The 19,130-nt window shown below is 44.2% G+C and overlaps 1 protein-coding gene across 1 annotated transcript in view; it reads right to left on the bottom strand.

The window, feature by feature from the left end:
- Positions 1 to 14,751, bottom strand: part of Mob1b (MOB kinase activator 1B) — a 35,790-nt gene extending 21,039 nt beyond the window's left edge. Inside the window, exons 1-2 of the mRNA XM_052735332.1 lie at positions 14,449 to 14,751; positions 1,021 to 1,187 (exon numbers count right to left, since the gene is read on the bottom strand). Coding sequence (XP_052591292.1) covers positions 1,021 to 1,187; positions 14,449 to 14,462 — 181 coding nt within the window. The 5' untranslated portion in view covers positions 14,463 to 14,751. The remainder of the gene's footprint in view (positions 1 to 1,020; positions 1,188 to 14,448) is intronic.
- Between the last annotated feature and the right edge of the window lie 4,379 nt (positions 14,752 to 19,130).

Raw genomic sequence — 19,130 nt, 5'->3', positions numbered from 1 at the left:
GGCCGGAGGAGGACACTGATGGCTTTTCCAGTACCACAGACACTCAGTTCTAGCAACTCAAACAGAGAAAATACAGACAGATAGTAATTACCTGCTTCTCTACTTAATATCTTGTCTTCTACAACACAGGGTTCTACACAGCCATTCATAATCTTTCTTAATTAGTACATGAAGCTGGCAAAATGACCCAGTGGGTAAGAGTGCTTGCCACCAAGCCTGACAACCTGAGTTCAATCCCCAGGACCCATATGGTAGAGAGAAAAAACTGTCCTGTTCTCCACATATCACACTTCCTGTGGCATGTGTACCCACACACATTAACACATACATGCAAAAAACAAATAAATAAATGTGAAAAATTCAAATAACTAAATAAATTAGTAAATGAGCTCTCAGAAGTACAAAAACACAAACAAGAATCAAAAGAAAGGAGAAGAGAGAAGAGGGGACAGGAGAAGAAGGGACAAGAGGGGCAGAGCAGGGCAGGGCAGGAGCACACACCTTTAGTCCCAGCAACTGAGAGGCAGGTGACTCTCTCTAAATTGAAGAACAGCCTAATCTACACAGTGAGTTCTAGGCCAGCCAGGGCTACACAGTGAGACCCTGTAATAATGTACACACACATTGGAAATTTATTCTGATTATCTTTGAGATGTCACAAAAATCATCTTATAGATAAGATGGCCTCATCCATAAAGTGGAAAAACAAACTGTTTTATTTCTAATAATAAAACTGTCTTCGTCCAGAAATATAATCACATTATAATTAATCACATAATTAAAAAATAAAGTGACAGTAAACTTCTATTGACATTTCGTAAAATTTCATACTCAGATAAAATAACATGAAGACTGACGTTGGATTATGACATTACTATATTGTGATATTAGGCTATTTGTCATCACCGTATTGTGACTATTAGGCTACATAGATCCTAGAATAGACACCTTAACATTCACCTGCAATGAGACGGTCACTGACCCAATCCAGAGTCTGCTGGGAAACAGAAAGGCACTTACTGTTAACTGCAACCCACTCGTTCAGATCCTCTCCCTCAGGAAGCATGACGGCCATCCGCAGGTTGCCACTGCCAAGTGTGGCTTCTGCATGTTTTAAGAGCTCATACTGGTGAGAACCCTCTGGGATGTTCTTCTTTGGTTTAAAAGTTTTCGAAGAGCGACTACCACTATGAATAGAAAGAAAGGGAGGGGGGATTATTCATTATTTAAATAAATACTACCAATAGAATCTACAATTTATTACTGAGTAAAATCAGTCATATTAAATATCCAAAAACTAATAGGAATTACACTTTCAGCCCCTAAACTTAAACTGTACTAGCTATATTAATCCTAGAAATAATGTAGTTATTATAATGACTGTGCTATCTCCCAAAATACATATAAACAAATTCTCTAGTTTAACTCAGGAGGAGAAAAAGAACTTTCATCTGTAACTAATCCAGTTCCGCAGAGTACACTAACCACTCTGAATAACAAACTATAATCTACATTTTAAAAAAAAAAGCACGCTCTGAGACTGCAACTGTCTGCCAGCACACGACTGGACTAAGAGGTGAGTCTTTATCCTCATACCCGAACACCCAAGACCCTAGGCTTTGGGCCCAGGGGCACAACCCTGCGCCCCTACACCCTCACCCATTGCAGTTCCAGTTTCAGGCCAGTTGGCAGGAAGACCTCCTGCATACAGGTCAGACTACTCCCATCCCCCATCAGACCCTGTAACCCAAGCCCCACCTCCCCCAAATCCCACCCACCCTCTGAGACTGCAACTGTTCCCTGAGACAGAGCCTGCCAGTACCCAACTGGACTAAGAGGCCACTTGGCAGGCAGACCTCCTGCAGACAGGTCAGACTACCACCATCTACCACAAGGTAAGACTGCAGCTACTCCCTGAGACAGAGCCCACTAGCGCCAGTTGGACTAAGAGCTGCTCCCTGAGACAAGAAGTCCATCAGCATCGACTAGACCAAGAGCTCCCACTGGATCAAGAGTATCAATCAGACCAAGAGAGGCTCCCTCAGACACAGACACAGCTTGCACCAAGTGGAGAAAGAGATGGGTAAACGCCAGTGCAAAAATACAGTCAACAACATAAAAACCAATATGTCTTCATCAGAACCTACATCAGCAAGACCTGAACATCCCAACACAGAAGAAACAGAAGATATCTACCATAAAAATGACTTTAAGAAGATGTTAGAGATCTTAAAAGAGGAAATGAAAAATTCCCTTAAAGAAATTGAGGAAAAATCAAAGAAAAAATGGGAAGAAATCAGTAAATCCCTTGAAAGCAAAGAGAAAGCAATTAAACATGTGAGGGAAACAGTTCAAGATTTCAAAACTGAAATGGAGTCAATAAAGAAGACACAAACTGAGGTAATGCTGGAAGTGGAAAAATCTGAGTAAACGAACAGGAACTACAGATGCAAGTATAGTATAACGAACAGAATGCAAGAGATGGAAGAGTGGGTCTCTGGTGTTGAAGATACGGTAGAAGAAATAGATTCATCAGTCAAAGAAAACACTAAAACCAACAAAGTCATGACCCAAAATGTCCAGGAAATTTGGGACACCATGAAAAGACCAAACCTAAGAATAATAGAGATAGAAGAAGGAGAAGAATACCAACTCAAAGGCACAGAAAATATATTCAACAAAATCATAGAAGAAAACTTGCCCAACCTAAAGAAGGAAATGCCTATAAAAATACAAGAAGGTTACCGAACACCAAATACACTGGATCCAAAAAAAAAGTCCCCTCGCCACATAATAATCAAACCACTAAACATACAGAATAAAGAAAAAATATTAAGAGCTGCAAAGGAAAAAGGCCAAGTAACATATAAAGGCAGACCTATAAGAATAACACCTGACTTCTCAATGGAGACTCTAAAAGCCAGAAGGTCCTGGTCAGATGTTATGCAGATAGATACTAAGAGACCATGGATGCCAACCCAGACTATTATACCCAGCAAAACTCTCAACCAACATAGACGGAATAAACAAAATATTCCATGATAAAACCAGATTTAAACAATCTCTCTCCACAAATACAGCCCTACAGAAAGCACTCGAAGGAAAAATCCAACCTAAGGAAGTTAGATACAGCCATGAAAACACAGGCAATAGATAGTCTCATACCAACTAATACCAAAGAAGGGAAACATACAACACTACCACCAAAAAAATAATAGGAGTTAACAATAACTGGTCATTACTCACTCATAAGTGGATACTAAATGGGAGGGAAGGGATGGCCAGACTGCAACCTACAACTCCAGAGAGGCTAGCTAATAGGAAAAGACCCTAGGAGGGGCACACGGATGATCCTGTGAAGGGAAAGTGGATGAGATCTACATGAGTGGACTGGGTATGGGGAGGTGGCAGAGGGCGAGGAGTGGGGAATGAGAACATAGGGAAATGGGAGGGTCAAGCTGGAACAGGGACAGAGTGGGAGGGCAGGGAGGGAGATACCATGATAGATGAGGACATCATGGGAATAGGAAGAGGCAGGGTGCTGGGGAGGCCCTCAGGAATCCACAAGGTTGACCCCACCTTGATCTGCTGGCAGTGGTCCAGAGGGTGCCTGGACCAGTTTACTCTGGTGACCAGCCTAGCAAATAACCTAACTGTCATCATAGAGCCTTTGTCCAGTGACTGATGTAGGCAGATGCAGAGATCCACGGCCAGGCACCAGGCTGAGCTCCAGGAATCCAATTGATGAGAGAGGAGGGATTCTGCAGGCAGGGGACATCGAGATCATGATGGAGGATGTGCAGAGATGACCAGCCACACTAGTGGAAGCCCATGAACTGTGGACTGGTGGCTGTGGAGCCCCCATGGGACGGGACTAGGCCCTCTGGATATGGAAGATGGTTGTTTGGCTCGAACTGTTTGGGGGGCACCCAGGCAGGAGGATCAGGATCTGTCCCTGGTCTATGGGTAGGCTTCTGGAATCCCATGCCTGTGGTGTGACACCTTGCACAGCCTTGGTGCAGTGGGAAGGGGCTTGGACCTGCCTAGGCTCAGTGTGCTGGGCTTTGCTGACTCCCCATGGGAGACCTCGATTTGAGGGATGTGGGGTGGCTTGGGAAAGAGGGCTGGGGGGTGGGAGGAGGGAGGAGGGGGAGTCTGTGGATAGCATGTGGAGTAGAAAATTTCTTAATAAAGAAAAATGGAAAAAAAAAAAAAGGATGAGAGGCAAGCCCATAATAACTGGCTGTTAAGATCCTGGTATTACTCCACTATTGGTCTGCTCAGGTATTAAATGGATATGTCTCTAAAGTTGTTCTGTTTTAATGATAATAAAGAATAAGATAAATAAAAAATAAATAAAGCCGGGCGGTGGTGGCGCACGCCTTTAATCCCAGCACTCGGGAGGCAGAGGCAGGCGGATCTCTGTGAGTTCGAGGCCAGCCTGGGCTACAGCGCGAGATCCAGGAAAGGCGCAAAGCTACACAGAGAAACCCTGTCTCGAAAAACCAAAAAAAAAAAAAAAAAAAAAAAAAAAAAAAAAAAAAAATAAATAAAATAAATAATTATTTTTTAAAAAAGCGCTTAAACAGTAAGTATTAGTAATTCTATTTCTTATTCAACCCTGTTTTGTCATTTTAATACACAATTTTATATCAGTAAAATACAAAAGTCCAAAAGCTAGGGGAAAAGAAGCTGAAGAAGCTAAATATTGTTCTATCCAATTATAGGAAGCATTTGCAATCAATCTTAATACAGCATTTTGGTTAAACAGGTAGTTAACATGACTGATAACTCAAATTTCAGAATGTATGCATATATATATGTAGTGCAGTGTTATGTAACATACATATACATACAGTCAGCCCTCCACATGAGTGAGTCTTCATATTGACTCAATCAAACAAGAACTGAAAATACTTGGGGAAAATTGTATCTTTACAGAATATATACAAACTGTTTCGCTGTCATTCTCTAAACACAGTATAATACCACTTAGATATGGTGATATTTTATTTGTGCTGAAATGTGATTTTATTTAATAAATAAATAAATAAAGTTAATAAATAAAGTTGCCTGGGAATCAGAGCTAATAGCAAGTCATTTAGCAGAAGTCTGGCAGTGGTAACACATGCCCTTAATCCGATCACATGGCAGTCAAGAGTCTGTGTGTTCAAGGACCTAGTCAGCTTGGTGACACACGCCTTTAATCCCAGTACCAACCATAGAGACCTAGAGGTCTGTATAGACAGGCAGTGACGAGAAAGTCATGTAGTTGGCTATATAATGAGACCTTAACTCAAAAAAATGTCCTTCAATCAGTAAGTAAACAGCCAGGGACTATCTACACAATGGAACAGTGACAAAATCAGCTACCAAGTCATGAAGGCTTAAATATTGCTCAGTGAAATACTCTGGTCTGATACAACATGATTCCAAATCTATGACATTCTGTCAACTAGTGACAATAAATGATCAGTCATCACCAGCTGGGGGTAGGGAAAAATGAGTATTTCCCAAGAGAACTGACCATATATGTTCTCATTAAAATGTGGACATACGTCCATAGTAGCATTATTCATAGCAGACAAAATAGTAGAAATAACAAATATCCATCAATTGATAAATGGGTAAGTAAAAGCAGGTCATCCACATAATAGTATCTAACCATAAAGAATAACGTACTAAATACATAATACAAAAAAAGATAAATCTTAAAAATATTGTGCAAAATGAAAAGAACTTATATACAAGACACACAATATTTGGTATTGCATATTAAATGACTCCACTTATATGGAATATCCAAAATAGGCAAATTCATATGCAGAATAAATTATAGTTGCTAAGGGTTAAGAGAGCTGGAGGAATATAAAAGCATTGCTATGGCTTGTCATCCCAGAATTTGGGAGGGGAAGCAGAAGGCCAGATTCATGCTATGTAGCCGGTTCAAAGTCAATCTGGAATCCATGAGACTTTGCCTCAAAAAGAAAGAGGCTGAGAGTGGTGGTAGAGCTCTGTGAGTTTGAGACCAGCCTGGTCTACATAGTGAGTTCCAGGTGAGCAGGGCTACACAGAGAAACCGTGTTTCAAAAAAAATAAATAAGCAAGAAAGGGGAAAAAGGAGGGGGAGAGGAAAGTAGGGAATGGAGGGGAGAGAGAACAGTAAATACGGTATGTGGTAAGATTTTTATTTTTAGCTAATACAATTAGAACTAAACAAGAGAGAGACAAGTAGCATAGCATTTAACATACATGTATATAGCACACATATATAGTAATGTCTTATGTTTTAAACTAATATTTCAGTTACATAAATAAAACCCCAGCATAAAACTACAGAATTGAATTGACTCTAACACTAACAGTTTCAATTTCAAAGGGGCTGGAAAGATGGTTTGGTGGTTAAGAGTACTGGCTGTTCTTCGAGAAGACCTAGGTTTGATTCCCAGCATCCACAGGGTGGTCACATTCATCTGTAACTCCAATTCTAGGGAACTGGATGCCCTCTTCTGGCCTCCCCTGGCACCAGGCATGCAAAGTGGTGTACTGACATACATGCAAGTATGCTCATACACATAAAATTAAAGCTTAAAAAATAAACTGAAAAAGACTAGAAAGAACACTGAAATATCATCTAATGAATTGTGAATGCATCAGCCAAGGGAAAGTTAGATGAACTAAAAGAATGAGAGTGGTGAGGAAACAGTAGCCCAGCCAGAATAACAGGAACAACATTCACAAAGACAGGCAATCTCAGACCAATGCAGGTTGTAATAAATACAAATAAAATGGTAGAGTACTGCAAAGCAGGAAAGACATGGTGGAAAGGCACCATGAGCTGGTAAGCTGGCATGGTAAGCAAGGACTATCTCTAGATCTTTCTGCAGGAGAGTAGTGCCAAGCATTCTGAGCTCATTCCAGTCTCTAACTGAAAAGATCAGGGGAACTACAAGAAGCAGATAGACCACAGAATTAATTCTAGCCCCCTTCTTTTCCTATTAAGAAGAAAAAGAAAAAAAAGAAAGAAAAAAAGAAAAAGCTAGCCACGTGTGGTGAGGAGGCAGAGGCAGGTGGATCTCTGAATTTGAGGCTAGCCTGGGTGTACATAATAAGTTCAAGGACAGCCAGAGTTAATAGTGAGACCTTGTCTCAAAAAAACAAAAAGGATGCTAGAGTTGATCAGCAACAGTAAGCAATACTAGAAACAAGCAAGCTAGTCCCTGATAACCAACACAAACAGCCCTTGTCTCCACAAAAACACAAATCACAGCTCTTGCTGTTTAATACATGAACAGACTAAAAATATTTTATAACTACTGTAAACATTGGCTTCAACTATTTCACACATATACACAAATAAATTTACATAAAGCATGTTTAAAATTAAGGATCTTAAGGTGTATATCTGTTGCAGAATATTCATTTATGCTTTAAAAATGTCTCTGCCTAAGGCGCCTTCTGAATGGTTTAATAAAGAGCTAAATGGCCAATTAGGCAGGAGAGGATAGGTGGGATTTCCAGGCAGAGAAAGAGAATCTGGGAGCAGGAATATAGTCATGTGATTTTTACCAGCCGACTTGGAGCAAGTTAGATGTAAGCACTGGCATTCTAGAGCTCTAGGAAGGTTGAATGCAGTTCCTGGTCAGACAAACCTCCCACTGGCTTGAGTTTCACAACTGGATTTCACAACCTGAGAATCAGGTGGAGACAGCCAAGAGCCAAGTGCAGAGGATCCAGGTGTAAGTTAGCAGTTTAAAGGTTTGTTCATATGGTTCAAAAAGGCTGAAGATATGAAATAAAAGAAGTCCAGACAGAAAAACCTCTAAACAGGTTATAGTGTGTTTAACAATGCATGTAGGCTTAAGAAAAGAAAAAGGGTATAGTCATAGAAAGAAATGAATAGCTTAAAAAAATAATAAAGTCTTTTAAAAAAGAGAGTAAAAGTAATATAAAAGAAAAAAGCCACATAAGACGGGAAATACAGAGGGAGTCTAGCTCCTCTATGTTATTGTGTTGATTTTTGATTGTTGAAAAGCAAAGGACAGCTGCAGAGATCTGGAATTGAAAGGGACTGTTGAAATAAATCAGCCTATATACTTTAGGAATGTCTTAACTTTTAAAAAGTCAAAAAAATATATTTGTTAAATGGAAATCCAAAATGCTTTGGAGAAGAGTTTTTGCTTTTGTTGCCTGGAGATGAGAGGCTGTGGATTCCTTCAGGAATAATATGGAGCAGGGTTGATCAGGGGAGACCTCCTGAATCTTGATAGGTGATATCTAACAACAAAGGTTACTGCTGGTCTTCACAGGACTTGGCCATCATCTCAAATTTTCTCTCTAGGACCCTAAAGATACTTCATCCACAGACAGCAGGAAGCAGTTTGGAGAATGTGACGTCCACATTCCTAAGAGGGGTGTGGGAGGCTTTTGGTTAATTGGTGGGTTATGGATGTTTGTTATCACTTAGGGGAATATAGTATATTGATACAAATTTAAAGTTATTTTTGGGACTGGAGAGATGGCTCAGCAGTTAAGAGCACTGGCTGTTCTTCCAGAGGACATAGGTTCAATTCCCAGCACCCACATGGCAGCTCACAACTGTCTGTAACTCCAGTTCCAAGGACCCCAGAGACACACATGCAGGCAGAACACTAATGCACACAAAATAAAAATAAATCACTTTAAAAAATAAAAAAGTTGGGCTGGAGAGATGGCTCAGAGGTTAAGAGCACTGCTTGTTCTTCCAAAAGTCCTGAGTTCAATTCCCAGCAACCACATGGTGGCTCACAACCATCTGTAATGAGATCTGGTGCCCTCTTCTGGCTTGCAGGGATATGTGCTGACAGAACGCTGTAGACATAATAAATAAATAAATCTTAAAAAAAAAATAAATAAATAAATAAAATAAATAAAATAAAAAAAATAAAAAAGTTATTTTTGTTTCAGTATATAATTTGTAATTATTATTGTTTATTGTTATAATGATTCTTAGAATTCTAATTAAATTTTTCTATAATTTTTACAGCTTATTACTGAATTGCAGATATTATAAGTCTTATGTTCATTAGTGCTATAGTTTGAACATGGGCAGTATCCCCTGAATGGTTAACATGTTAAAGGGCTGCGTCCCAGGATGGTGCTACTGCGTGGTGGTGGAACCCTTACTAGACTTAGCCTTGTAAAACGTCCTCGTCAAACTCTGGACATCAGGCTTGCACGCAGGCCCTTTGGCCAGCTGAGTCACCTCACTGGCCCAAAAGTCTATGAGACATCACTAAGAAAATGACACACGAATAACCTGGTCTATGTATGGGAAGGATCCATTGTTTATCTGTGATAAATTATCAATTCTGCATGACGTGACAGAAAATATTTGCAAAGTTATACTCAAAAATATAAACTATAGTTATCTGTGAAATTCTAGTTGTAAATTACATTCTTTGACTTTTCTGAGGCAGGGTCTCACTATGCACTACAGGCTGGTCTCAAACTGGCAGTTCTCCCGCTTCCCAGAGATTACAGACATGTACCAGCATATCCATCTAGAATTATTTTCTTTCTTTTCTTAATTGTATTTTGTAATATCTCCAGTAAACTTATTTTAACTTAATATAAGAATAAGCTATAATATTAATAGGTTTAAAAGTTTCTCCTTTGTCTTCTCTTGTGTTGGTGGCAAAACCTTAAGAAAAGGATCCTACCAGTACAAGCATGGTACCTGATAACTCTGAAAAACAGATTCAACTTGAAAAAAATATGTATATCTATCTATACGGGCTGAGGATTTAGGTCGCTGATAGAACACCTTCCTAGCCAACAGGAGCCCTAGCCAGCACCGGCGTCGGGGAGGTTGTATCAATTACAGTCAAGGCAGCATAAGATCATATGCCTAGAGACTTCCAAGATTCAAATTAGCTATACCATTCACTGGCTACATGACTTTCCTGTGCCAGGTTCCCTATCTAAAAAGCGAGATTCCTGCTAGTTATTTAACTAAGGTCTCTAAAGCACTTACAGATCTCCCAGAGAACCCAGGCTCAGGTCACAGTAATCACGGAGCACTCCAGTTTCCACAGATTCAATGCCCTCATCTGGCCCCCACAGGCAATGCACGCACATGGTTCACACACATAAACGCAAGCAAAGCACTCCTATCATAAAATCAAAATAAGTAAACCTAAGAAGTACTCAGTTCCTGGCTCACAGTAAACAATCACCAAGTTACAATTTTACTATTAACTTCTGTTACAGATGAAAAATGTAAAGTACTCAAATCAACTGAATCATTTCTTTAAAAACAAGAAATAAGAATGGGGGGGACACAGAAAAAAAGGGCAAGAATAAAGGAGAAAGACACATGAATTTAGATAAAATGTTGATCTCTTTTCCTACATTTTTACTACTGCAAAAGAAAAATGAAAGGTGACCAGAATAATAATAATATATATTTTCTTCCTTTCTTCCTTCCATTTCCAAACCATTTTATTCACATCCCTAAACTACCTTTTGCTACAGTTAATTGCATTTGTTTTAACACCTAATTTACATTAGGAAATTATACTTTTTTTTTCATTATTTCTCAAAGGAATTTTAAAATGCTAGAAACAAAGAACATTCAATATACTTTTTGATTATTACCAAGAATCACTTTTATCCTAAATTTCTCTGCATTTTACATACATAAAATATCAAGAGAAATAAACTAAGAGACCTGTGTTCCAAAGACTGGGCCAGCAATCCTAAACTGGTTACTATGATTTTTGTCCCTTCAGTAAAATAAGGAAGAGGCTATTACTGCGAAGAGCCCATCTGATCACTTCAAAAATCTAGACCTTCTTGTACACACTTCAAAATGGACAGTTCACAAGCAATTTCCCATTTCCCGAGCAAAATGTCCCATTGCCTCTTTCTCTCTTAGAGAACTCTCATTCACCTTTCACTAGATATCACCCGACTTTTTCCTTGAAACCTACTTAGAACAAACTGCTTCCTATGCTTTGGGACTTCATGATGACTTTGATATGTCACCTACTGTCTCTGGAGTACTCACACTCTCCACATAACTGAAGAAGTAGTTAAGAATATGAATCTACAAGGCTAACTTAAGTTTCTGCATTCACTATCGAGGGATTCAGTTTCATCTGCAGACATGCAGAGGCCCATGTGCAGCACAACCGCAGCTTCAGGCCAGCCTTTCACAGAATGCACGGAAAATGTATCCTGAGCGTTTGTGCAGAAGTTGTACTATCACTCTGGAAGACTGCCTGTGCACGCACCAGGGTCACCCTTGACTGCCTCCTGCTCCCATCCAACAGCCCCTCACCTGCCTTTTTTGTTCCTCCACACTAAATAATCTCCTGACATTTAACACTTGTGGTCACTGACCCAAACACCAACTCCACTACACAGGAAGCTTGTCTGTCTCACATAAATGATACTGCTAGAGCACAGTGAAAGTTGTAGGGCTTCTAATCAACAGAGCTTTCCTTCTCAGACACGACTCATCATGTTCTAACCCTATCTCTCATTGTCCTATTTCCTCTGCTTTATCTACTCACAGTAGCGCTTCCCAAGAGGGCTCCAAGAACCAGAGGAGCTGTACTTAACTCCTTAATTTTTCACTTTTTTTCTGCTTCCACTGTTGGTTCATAAATAATGCTCAAAAAACTATAAAATAAAAATTGTCAGATGAAAATTTTATTTGTTTTTTAGACAGGGTCTCACTATTAGCCCTGGCTGGCTTGGAACTCTCTAAGTAGACCAGGCTTACCTTGAACTCACAGATCCACCTGCCTCTGCCTAAGTGCTGGATTAAACGTGTGTGACATCATTCCTGGCTCTCTCGAGATTAACTCTTCTGGATTGTTAAACCCATGGACAAAACCTGTTGAGAGTGTATTAGCTTCTATTTGTGACCTTGCTAAAAAACTGTTGCCCAAATAGTACAAAGTCTCTAGATGACCACATTAGTTACAGCAATACTGTCTTATATAGCTAATATTCATCAGGAAAAAAAATGAACTAACCTGCCATATATCTGCACCTAATACTGAGCCACATAAAAACAGGACAGCAGCACTAGAACCTTTCTCATCACCAAGTTCCAGCCAAATATGGTCGGTCCTCTTACACTTCAACCACTTCAGCTTATGAATTCCAAAAGACACAAGCCTGTCAGCAGCAACCATCCCATTTAAATTCTTGAGAACAGACTATAAGCAATGCAAAATTACATCCAACATGAGAGTTGCTTGGGTATATTGATTAAAGGTAAAGTATGAAATGACAGATTGTATAAGCCATCCAATTTCTCTCAATTACTACTGACAAACTCAGAATCAGCCCTAGAATAAATTTATAAGTTCAAATTTGTCAGGCAAATTGACACAAGCCAGACACTGTGCCTAGGAGGAAAATCTGTTCAGGGGGAGCCGTCCATGTTCAACATTGCCTAAACACCCTAAAAACAAATGATACCCGATATATGAGATGTGAAAATAAGGGTGAATACTCAGGATTCAGACACCAATGTAATGACTAAAACTTACGAGGGTGGGGAAAGAGAAATCTGAACAGAAAGGAATTGCTAAATGCTGTTTGCTCCACAACAATAAAGGGGTGTATAAGGTGGATTATAACCTTGAAGGGCTTGTTTTTATTTTTGTTTTCTAAACACCTAGATGAATAATAAGAAAGCTTTCAAAAGAGTTACTCTTCAGGTGTAACCCCAAACCCTAGTCTTGCTGACCCATTTTTCTGCCCCAACCCCCACTTCACCTCAAATTCGTCTGAAATAAACGGTATGTAAAATAATGACCAGCGCTAAAGGTAACACTAAAGCCGGTGTTAACAAATGACTAGCAAACCTACAGCCCAGTGGACCTGAATTAACCCTGGCACAGTACCCAGATCCTACCTGGAGGATACCTGAAAAAAATATAACCCCCACACATCAGGAAAGCACTTCAGGAAAGCGGGGAGGGGGTCCCCAGGCTGTTCCCAGGAAATCCAGGCCCTCAAACAGCCCTGTTTTGAAGTTATCTCTATGGAACTCGGCTCCCCATTTCTCAACCCTAAGACCTAAGATGTTAAAGGGGCAGTTAAAGGGTAGTCAGATAAGAACAAATCCATCTTCTATGCTTGGGACTCAGAAAACAGCAGTGGACAGCTGACCCAGAGCCGGGAGACCTGACAATGGTTATGGTTGGAAGCCAATCGGGAGAGTGGGAGGTGAGTTTGCAAGCACATACACATATACACACAGAGGACCGGGACGAAGGGCGGGGCAGCACACGGAGGACGGGGAGCCAGGGCCGGGCAGCACACGGAGGACCGGGAGGCAGGGCCGGGCAGCACACGTTGGACGGGGGCAGGGCTGGGCAGCACAGGGAGGACGGGGAGGCAGGGCCGGGCAGCACAGGGAGGACCGAGGACGGAGAGGCAGGGCTGGGCAGCACAGGGAGGACGGGGAGGCAGGGCCGGGCAGCACACGGAGGACAGAGAGGCAGGGCCGGGCAGCACACGGAGGACGGAGGACGGAGAGGCAGGGCCGGGCAGCACAATTGAGGACGGGGAGGCAGGGCCGGGCAGCACAGGGAGGACGGAGAGGCAGGGCCGGGCAGCACACGGAGGACGAGGAGTCAGGGCCGGGCAGCACTCGGAGGACGGGGAGGCAGGGCCGGGCAGCACACGGAGGACGGAGGACGGAGAGGCAGGGCCGGGCAGCACACGGAGGACGGGGAGGCAGGGCCGGGCAGCACACGGAGGACGAGGAGCCAGGATCGGGCAGCACTCGGAGGACGGGGAGGCAGGGCCGGGCAGCACACGGAGGACGGGGAGGCAGGGCCGGGCAGCAGACGGAGGACGTGGAGGCAGGGCCGGGCAGCACACGGAGGACGGGGAACCAGGACCGGGCAGCACACGGAGGACGGGGGCAGGGCCGGGCAGCACACGGAGGACGGAGAGGCAGGGCCGGGCAGCACACGGAGGACGGGGAGGCAGGGCCGGGCAGCACACGGAGGACGGGGAGGCAGGGCCGGGCAGCACACGGAGGACGGGGAGGCAGGGCCGGGCAGCAGACGGAGGACGGGGAGGCAGGGCCGGGCAGCAGACGGAGGACGGGGAGGCAGGGCCGGGCAGCAGACGGAGGACTGGGAGGCAGGGCCGGGCAGCACACGGAGGACGGGGAGGCAGGGCCGGGCAGCACACGGAGGACGGGGAGGCAGGGCCGGACAGCACAGGGAGGACGGGGAGGCAGGGCCGGGCAGCACAGGGAGGACGGGGAGGCAGGGCCGGGCAGCAGACGGGAGGACGGGGAGGCAGGGCCGGGCAGCACACCGAGGACGGGGAGGCAGGGCCGGGCAGCACACGGAGGACGGGGAGGCAGGGCCTCGGGAGCCTGCGGCCCAGGGGGCGGCGGAACAAAGCCCGCGCGGCCGGGCTACTTACAACAAGAAGCTCATGTCGGCCGCGGCGTGGGCTGCGGGCTCGGCAGAGCGGAGCCTGGGACGGCCGGCTCGAATCCGAGGGAAGGCGAGGGCGGGAGGCGGACGCGCGGCTGCGGGGCGGCCGCCGACTTCTTCGGGCTCCGCTCCTTGCAGCGGCCGGCGGAAGTGGAAGACCTGGGCTCGGCGGGCTCCGCCGCCTGGAAGCCGAGCAGCCGAGGAAGCACCGCCCCGCCGCGTCCTTCTCGCCAGCTCCGCGCCCCCTCGGGGAGATCTCGCGAGAGCGCGGGCGCCCCGCCCACCCCGGGATCACCTTCGGGTCACCTCGGCAGCCCACTCTGACCAGCTCGGCGGGAGCGTTTGCGGGAGCACGTGGCCAGGGGGCGTGGCCAGGGGGCGTGGCCCGGCGTCCGGAGCTGCTGGGCTGTGTTCGGAGCCCCGCAGGGAAGTAGACTTCCATTCCAGCCCCGGGTTTTGTAGAGAGGGAGGGTGTCGCCATCCCAGAGTGCCCAGCAAGGACAGTGGAAGGCCATGGGCTCGCCTTCTGTGCTGGATTTAGGCAAGCACTCCACCAACGTGACCTACATCCCTAGTCCCTCTAGGCTTGCATTTAAAAACAAGGAGACAGTTCTTCTGCTTAGAATAACTTGGGGATGGGATGGGGGGAAAGGGATCGAGTTTTTCCAAGTTTTTCATCTAATGGGCATATCTCAAAACAGTGGACTCGGAGGAGGTAAGAACAATTATTGAACAAGCAAGCTAGGCTGTCGGCAGCAGCAGCTAGGGAAACTGAGGGAGCCAAGGAGAAATGAGGTCAGTACATCATGAATCCCAGAATGGCAGGAAGCTGATTTTCCGTGGCCAGTTGTGGGGTCGGTTCTAAGTTGTGATGCACAAAACACTTGATAAACTAAGAGCTATTCAGCCTCGCACTTGGAGAAACTTTAGTTCTCACATGCTTAGAGGCTGAGGGCAAAGCTTTATATCTAAGACTCGCCAGTAGAGTCGCCTGCCACCAAGCCTGATAACCTGGAACCCATGTAGTAAAGAGAACCAGTTCCCACAAATTGTCCTCTGACTTCCACACATAGGCACACAGGATAAATATGCAAATAAGTGAACAGTTAAAAAATGTAAGGAATGGTTAGCTGGGCGGTGGTGGCACACGCCTTTAATCCCAGCACTCGGGAGGCAGAGCCAGGCAGATCTCTGTGAGTTCCAGGAAAGGCACAAAGCTACACAGAGAAACCCTGTCTCGAAAAAACAAAACAAAACAAAAAATTTAAGGAATGGTTGGTGCTGTGGGTGGTGGCCGAAGATCGTAAAGTTGGAAGAAAGCCAGGATAGCACAGGAAGATAAGGCCTGGGGTGGGTGCTGTGGGATGTTCTGTATGGCAAATGTGTTGCTGATTGGTCAATAAATAAAACACTGATTGGCCAGTGGCCAGGCAGGAAGTATAGGCGGGACAAGGAGGAGAATAAAGCTGGGAAGTGGAAGGCTGAGTGAGAGATACTGCCAGCCGCCACGATGAGAAGCAGCATGTGAAGATGCCGGTAAGGCATGAGCCATGTGGCAAGGTATAGATTTATAGAAATGGATTAATTTAAGCTATAAGAACAGTTAGCAAGAAGCCTGCCATGGCCATACAGTTTGTAAGCAATATAAGTCTCTGTGTTTACTTGGTTGGGTCTGAGCGGCTGTGGAACTGGCAGGTGAGAGAGATTTGCCCTGACCGCGGGCCAGGCAGGAAAACTAGCTACAGGTGGGGGTGGCCTGCTCTTGGCGTTTTACAGTATGCTGCTGACAGCATGCATTATCTACTTAGGAGGGAAAATAAGGTTCGCCCCCCCCCCCTTTTTTTTAAAGTGTTTTTTACTCACACCATCAGCTCTACAAGTTTTTTTTTTTTTTTTTTTTTTTTTTTGGTTTTTCGAGACAGGGTTTCTCTGTGTAGCTTTGCGCCTTTCCTGGTACTCGCTTTGGAGACCAGGCTGGCCTCGAACTCACAGAGATCCGCCTGCCTCTGCCTCCCGAGTGCTGGGATTAAAGGCGTGCGCCACCACCGCCTGGCTACAAGTTTTCAAGGAATCTAAATGGAACAACGTGCAGATATTAACCCAACTTCAGCTTAGCATTCCAAAAGGCAAAGGACACTTGAAAGTAATGCAAATAGTACATTTACCGTGTGTGTGTGTGTGTGTGTGTGTGTGTGTGTGTGTGTGTGTGTGTATGTATGTATATATGTGTGTATGTATATGTGTGTATATATATAAAACATTACCATATATATATTTCATTTATTTACCAGTAGTTTGATGTGTTGGTTGAGTGGTTTTAAGGAAAAAAAAACCTCAATGCAAGAAAACTGAACCTCATTATCTCAGGAACAGCAAATAATAATTTGAAAAGACAGCCTCAAAAAAATAACAAGAGGCCCAGGTGTGCTGGCACATGCCTTTAATCCCGGAACCGGGGAGGCAAAGGCAGGCAGATCTGTGTGAGTCCAAAGCTAGCCTGGTCTACATACTGAATTCCAGGCCAACCAGAGATGAGGTCTCAAAATAATTAAATAAATTAAATAAAATAAACAGCAAAAGGATTTACTATAATGAAAACAATAGGTTGGTGATGTAAAGTGAGATTTGCCCCGCCAAGTTAGGAAATATTTGAGAAAGAATATTTGAGGCCACACATCAGAGCCTCAGTCTCACCCATTTATAACTGTGGTCCTGGTAAGCAGGCAGACATGGCTGTGTGCTTAGGAACAAAGGCTGCAGAGGCAGGAGGATTATTGAGTGTGAGGCCAGCCTGGGGCTGTATAGCCAGACACTGACTCAGAAAAACAGTACAAGAAAGCTTTGGATTATTACTTGAATTTTGTGTTTGTTTGTTTATTTGTCTGAGACAGGGTTTCTCTGTGTAGCCCTGGCTGCCCTGGAACTCACTCTGTAGACCAGGCTGGCCTCGAACTGCCTCCCACGCTGGGATTAAAAGCATGTGCCACCATCGCCTGACTATTACATGATCTTTAAGCTACTTTCCAGTTCTGAAGTTCTGTGCTATCAGAGGCTTCCAAAGACTGGCATACAACTGCTCCCTGCTCCCTGGCTTGGCTTAGGCAGCCTCGCCTTTGGTGTGACATCATTTCTATGCATCCTGTCACACTGCATCAGGAAAAGGACCAGCAAAGGAAAGACTCTACATACACACACTCACGGAGAGGAGTGTGTATATGTGTATGTGCTTGCAAACTCACCTCCCACTCTCCCGATTGGCTTCCAACCATAACCATTGTCAGGTCTCCCGGTTCTGGGTCAGCTGTCCACTGCTGTTTTCTGAGTCCCAAGCATAGAAGATGGATTTGTTCTTATCTGACTACCCCCGGCCCCTTTAACATCTTAGGTCTTAGGGTTGAGAAATGGGGAGCCGAGTTCCATAGAGATAACTTCAAAACAGGGCTGTTTGAGGGCCTGGATTTCCTGGGAACAGCCTGGGGACCCCCTCCCCACTTTCCTGAAGTGCTTTCCTGATGTGTGGGGGTTGTATTTTTTTCAGGTATCCTCCAGGTAGGATCTGGGTACTGTGCCAGGGTTAATTCAGGTCCACTGGGCTGTAGGTTTGCCAGTCATTTGTTAACAACAACATTTAGCAATTCCTTTCTGTTCAGATTACTCTTTCCCCAACCCCGTAAGTTTTAGTCATTACATTGGTGTCTGAATCCTGAGTATTCACCCTTATTTTCACATCTCATATATAGGGTATCATTTGTTTTAAGGTGTTTAGACAATGCTGGACTATCATGGAAGGCTCCCCCGAACAGATTTTCCTCCTAGGCACAGTATCTGGCTTGTGTCAATTTGCCTGACAAATTTGAACTTATAAGTTTATTCTAGGGCTGATTCTGAGTTTGTCAGTAGTAATTAAGAGAAATTGGATGGCTTATTCAATCAGTCATTTCATACTTTACCTTTAATCAATATACCCAAGCAACTCTCATGTTAAATGTAATTTTGTGAGTGTGTGCCTGTGTGTCTGTGTGTGCACCACAGGTGTGCACATGTCCTCAGAGGTCAGAAGGGGACATCCAGTCCTTGGAATTGGAGTTAAAGTTGGTTGTCAGCTGCCTGATGTGGGTGCTAGGAACCAAACCTGGGTCCTCTGAGGGAGTAGCAAGTGCCCTTAACTGCTGGACCATCCTAATGTACCCAAAGATGGGGGGTTTGTTTGTTTATTTTGTTTTTGTTTTGTTTGTTTTTAGAGACAAGGTTTCTCTGTGTAACAGTCCTGGCTGTCCTGGAACTCGTTTTGTAGACCAGGCTGGCCTTGAACTTACTCACAGAGGCCTGCCTACCTCTGCCTCCCGAGTGCTGGGATTAAAGGAGTGTGCCACCGACCACTGCCTGGCTAAGTTTGGGTTTTTTCAAAAGTTGTGGGCAGAGTGGGCAAGGGGAAGACTGGCATCAGAGGAGGGTGGGCATCTAGGCAGAAAACAGACAGAGGCTTCCAGTCCTCAATAAGACTCTTGGAATCTTCAATCCAAGAGCACTGGGAAGTCAGCAAACATGAAGAGTAAGAATATATAATTGATCCGAATAATTTTTAAAATGTTGAGCATATACAAAAAGGCAGAGATTAAGTCACCACACAGCTCACAATCACTTCCCGACCCTGATGAGTATTTCAAT

Source organism: Peromyscus californicus, unplaced genomic scaffold (assembly GCF_007827085.1).
Source record: "Peromyscus californicus insignis strain IS unplaced genomic scaffold, ASM782708v3 Scaffold_13__1_contigs__length_99412109, whole genome shotgun sequence".
Taxonomy (NCBI): domain Eukaryota; kingdom Metazoa; phylum Chordata; class Mammalia; order Rodentia; family Cricetidae; genus Peromyscus; species Peromyscus californicus.
This window is presented reverse-complemented; position numbering and strand designations above follow the sequence as displayed.